Source organism: Acartia tonsa, chromosome 7 (genome assembly GCF_053477335.1).
Source record: "Acartia tonsa isolate MP-2025a chromosome 7, ASM5347733v1, whole genome shotgun sequence".
Classification (NCBI taxonomy): Eukaryota; Metazoa; Arthropoda; class Copepoda; order Calanoida; family Acartiidae; genus Acartia; species Acartia tonsa.
This window is the reverse complement of record NC_137266.1, coordinates 46,568,152-46,572,450: the sequence shown is the minus strand read 5'-3', so window position 1 is coordinate 46,572,450 and position 4,299 is coordinate 46,568,152. Positions and strand designations below refer to the sequence as shown.

At 29.8% G+C, this 4,299-nt stretch overlaps 1 protein-coding gene across 1 annotated transcript in view; it reads left to right on the top strand.

Annotated features, from left to right (window-relative positions):
• Positions 1-2,574, top strand: part of LOC145323864 (tubulin alpha-1 chain-like) — a 24,588-nt gene extending 22,014 nt beyond the window's left edge. Inside the window, exon 16 of the mRNA XM_080166448.1 lies at positions 1,727-2,574. Coding sequence (XP_080022574.1) covers positions 1,727-1,780 — 54 coding nt within the window. The 3' untranslated portion in view covers positions 1,781-2,574. The remainder of the gene's footprint in view (positions 1-1,726) is intronic.
• Positions 2,575-4,299: the final 1,725 nt, after the last annotated feature.

Here is a 4,299-nt window from a genome sequence, read left to right as displayed (position 1 = left end):
AATAAAATTATTTAACCCTAATCCTTCGAGGGAAAAAGTTTGGTTTAGGTGGTTTGATAATCCTGTAATATAAAGAAGTTAGATGTCAGTCTGAATCTGCTCGTTTAATACAAAACTTTTTGATAGTTGCTAGTTTGCAACTGTTAAAGAACTTTTGTTTGAATTTTGGCAGGATTTTAGCTGTAGGGAGCTATGTCGAATAGAAAAAAATCAGGAAGCTATTTCAAATATAAAATATAATTTATGAAGGGTTTTAAGCACACAATTGTATATTGGTAAATATTTTTTCTAAATCGAAATAGGACATCGAATGAAATGTCGTCTTCTTCATAGACATATTTTGATATTACTATCTAACGAGGTTAAGTTTAATTAGTAACCTAATAACTACACAAATTTTGGCATTAAATTAAATAAAACATTGACCCAAGGGTAAAAATTTTGTACTATTATGTTATTTTTTTTTTTTTTTGGGGGGGGGGGAGGGGAAAGGAAAGGGACAAAGCCGCTAGTGCAGATTTTAAAAAAAGAATTCTAAAAGAAAGTATTAAAACGACAGAGGACTAGGGTTAACCTTGGATTACTTTAGGAAGTTGGTTCTGACAATTATTATTCTGACCAGGAATAAAGAGGTTATGTAGAATAATATTTTATATTAGGGTCGTGCATGCATGCATATACAGCTGGGGATAAAACTGGAAAAACACCCCTTAAATGCTTCTTTTTTGAAAATAACTAAGAAAAGTAAAAGAGGACTATCCACGAACAAGAGCAAGTGATTCTAAGCATCTTCCAGCATTGATCCATAGCATTTTTTAGTGAATATACTAGGTTTATGTTTAATATTTGGTTTATTGACTAAAAATTTAGGTTTCACCATAGTATTATATGGAAAAAACTTGAAAATGTTAAGCATTTTTAAGTGCAATATCATCAAATGTTTTGATGAGTTCAAACTGTTGTTTAAAAACTTTGACACCAAAGTCTATTATTTTGATTAAAAATGTATATTTAGAAAAAGGGTTAATAGCTTGTAATATTTTAAACAGTTTAATTAATGCACTTTTGCAATTTACAGCATTTGATGCTTTTATTTTTTTGTCCTTAAAACTCAACAAAGCATTTGATGATATTGTATCAAATAATAATTTACATTTCAAAGTTTTTTTCAAATGATACTATGGTGAAGCATAACTCTTTAGACGATAAACGAAATATTAAACATAAACCTAGTATATTCACTAAAAAAATGTTATTGATCAATACTGGAAGGTGCTTAAAATCACTTGCTCTTGTTCGTGGATAGTCCCCTTTATTGAAAAATATCTATGCTGTGGAGGGGTGTATCAGGGCATAAAATACGCTTTGTGTGAAAGCACTCTTAATTTATTTTTACCCTTTCTACGTAAGCCAACTTGGTGTAAATAATAACTGGGTTAGGCGAAAAATTAGTTAACACATTTTATTTGTTTTTGACCTAATTTATGACTTTGTAAATTTTCTTTGTTGAAGTTTGCTAGAAAGTGTCATGTGTGACGTCATAAAATTACGTCTAAAAAGGAGAGATGAGAGTAGAAGTTGGAAAGATGGATAATATACTATTTTTATGACGTCACACTTGACATTTTTCAGCGCTTCTTATTTGTACATTTAGTAATTAGTTAAAATTTTTCAAAAATTATAAATTTCCAGGGGATCTATTCTAATTTATTTTTAATATTTTCAGGAGGTTGGATCTGACAACTATTCTGATGAAGATTATGATGAAGACGGATATTAAAAAAAATATGCAAATTCGGAATCTATTTTTAAGTACGGCTTAGAAACCGATTACTATCCGCTGAATTATAATCAGTTCCTTAGCCGCACTGAAACATCATGTATAGCATCGTATAACAGACAATTTTCCGTGAATATTGAAATAAAATCATTAAGTAACAATAGTTTTGTTAGACCAGGCCTTTGGCCCTTCATGTCTACCAAAACTGGTTATAATCTTATATTTTAATATCTGCAGATAGCTGTCTATAATACAATGCGATATATAACTAATATAAGTTCTAATCAATATTTGATTTTCAACAAAAATTCATCTTAGAATGATAAACTTTCTTCTTTGGAAACAACTTTTCTAACCAAAATTATCCGATCTTTAATAGCGCAGTGTGTAAAAGCAATGTCTCGAATGTTTTTCTGACTAATTTTCTTTTTTTCTTAAATTGTGAGTATAAACTATATCTAACATAGTCGTTTAGAAATTAGAATTTCATCAGAAACAATTGGATTTAATTGAACTTTTAATTTTCGTTTCCAAAGGCATAATAAAAATAATTTTCAAAATTTAGTATGAATTTATCAAAACTATGTACCGTATGCATAAAACGATCATAAAAAATACTTTTTTATATCTTCTCAAAATATATAAACTTAAATTTACATAATCAAAATTATTATTTTCTTTTCTGGATTTTTTATTTCTAAATGTATCTTTTTTAATTTGTTTTTTTTCTATCTCTTTTGTGATTACCTGTTTTATTTCATTTGTGTTTTAATAAATAAATTTTGGAGTGTAAATATGTTTCTTCCAATTTGATACTAAGTTGAACCCGTTTAACAGAGGAACATTTGTCGTCAATAACAATTTAGGTTGCTAATACGGACTTTATTTATTGGAAAGGTCGTCCAAGCTTTTGAATTTTTTGGGGGTGTAAAAATTCAAACTACAAAACTTTGGGGGTGCCTACGGTGATCACGACCCCCATTGATGCCCTTGTTCATACAGTAAATGGTAACGGGGATATTGCTACTTTAGCCAGCTACAACTATCACTTTATAAGAATACACGAAAATCTGGTGAAACATCCAAGTAATATAATATTGATTAGTAAACTTTTTGTTATTCTTAATTATTAAATGCTATCCTAATTATAATCTAACTTTAAATAGGAGCCAAATAAAAGGGTGGTTCGGTTTATTATAGCCTTGATTCAGGTCCCATTTTTTAAAAGCGAAGCTTTTATATAATTAGGGTCGATCCGTCCGTACGTCACAGACAGTTAGCTCTTTTCGTCAATTTAAACAGGTTTGAATTGTCCTATCGATTCCAAACTTTGCATGGTGATTCCTGTAGTAGATAGGTACGATTTAGAAAGCGTAGCAACTCTATAATCGTATCCAGAATGTCCTTACGTCCATTTTAAACATGTTGATTTTTAACTTGTTTTACAACAAAGTATGTCCTTAAACAAAATCCTGTATTTAAGCAGTTTTTCAACAAATTAACTTACAATTTGTTTCTATTTTATACATCTATATTATGATTATTTAGTTCTGATACTTTACAAGTGCAATGTTCGTTTGTCCTACCGTTTCAGAACTTTGCTTTTATGGATGTTGTCATCCTTGTTAGAGTAGTTATTTGCTTAATTTCCAAATAATGAAATAAATAACATTCATTATGGTAAGGATTCGAATATATTTTCTGTTTAGGTTCTACATTCTATGAGGAGATGTTTACAATATATATTTGTGAATAATTCTAAAGAAATTTAAATTTAAATCAATTTATAACGACATTTCACATACCATGAAATTTTTGCACTTACATACAATTCAGAATTTTGTTTACAAATGATCATAGTTTAAAATTGGTTTTAGTGGGGGGGGGGGGGGGGGAGTTATAGTGTCCATCATAAAACAATATCCCCTACAAAATGTATTTATTTGGATCACCTCCTAAAAATTTTAGCATAACATCTCTGACAAAATTGAGGGGTTTGTGGAGGATTCACTAATGTTTTTTTTTATTGCTATGCATTGGTTCATTGGAGGTAAGCTAAAAGCAATATTAATTTTCATGAAATATTCAAAAACCTAAGCAGAACGTCTTGCAATTTGAATTTCTTTACTTAGTTGATCTATCAAATATCTTAAAAGCTTAACTGCGCAAACATGATTTTCTTTCATCCTACTATGCCTTGTTTCGGATACAATTGCAATTTAAATTTCGCACAGTTTTGAACCTAATATGTGAAGGAATACAAGTTTTATAATGATCAATTGTGTAGATAGCTGTGAAATTGTACAACAAATGAATGCTTCATATAGTTTTTTGAGTGGTAATAACCTTGAAATACTTTTTAGATGGATGAAAGGATGGGCGGAGGAAATACTGTTTCCTATTACAAAAATTACAGTGCTTTAAGCATAACATATCCTAAAGTCCGAAATAAGTATGTCCTTAACCCTTACAGATCGGGCCCCAATTCCCACCTTAATAGATCGGGGGGGGGGGGGTCA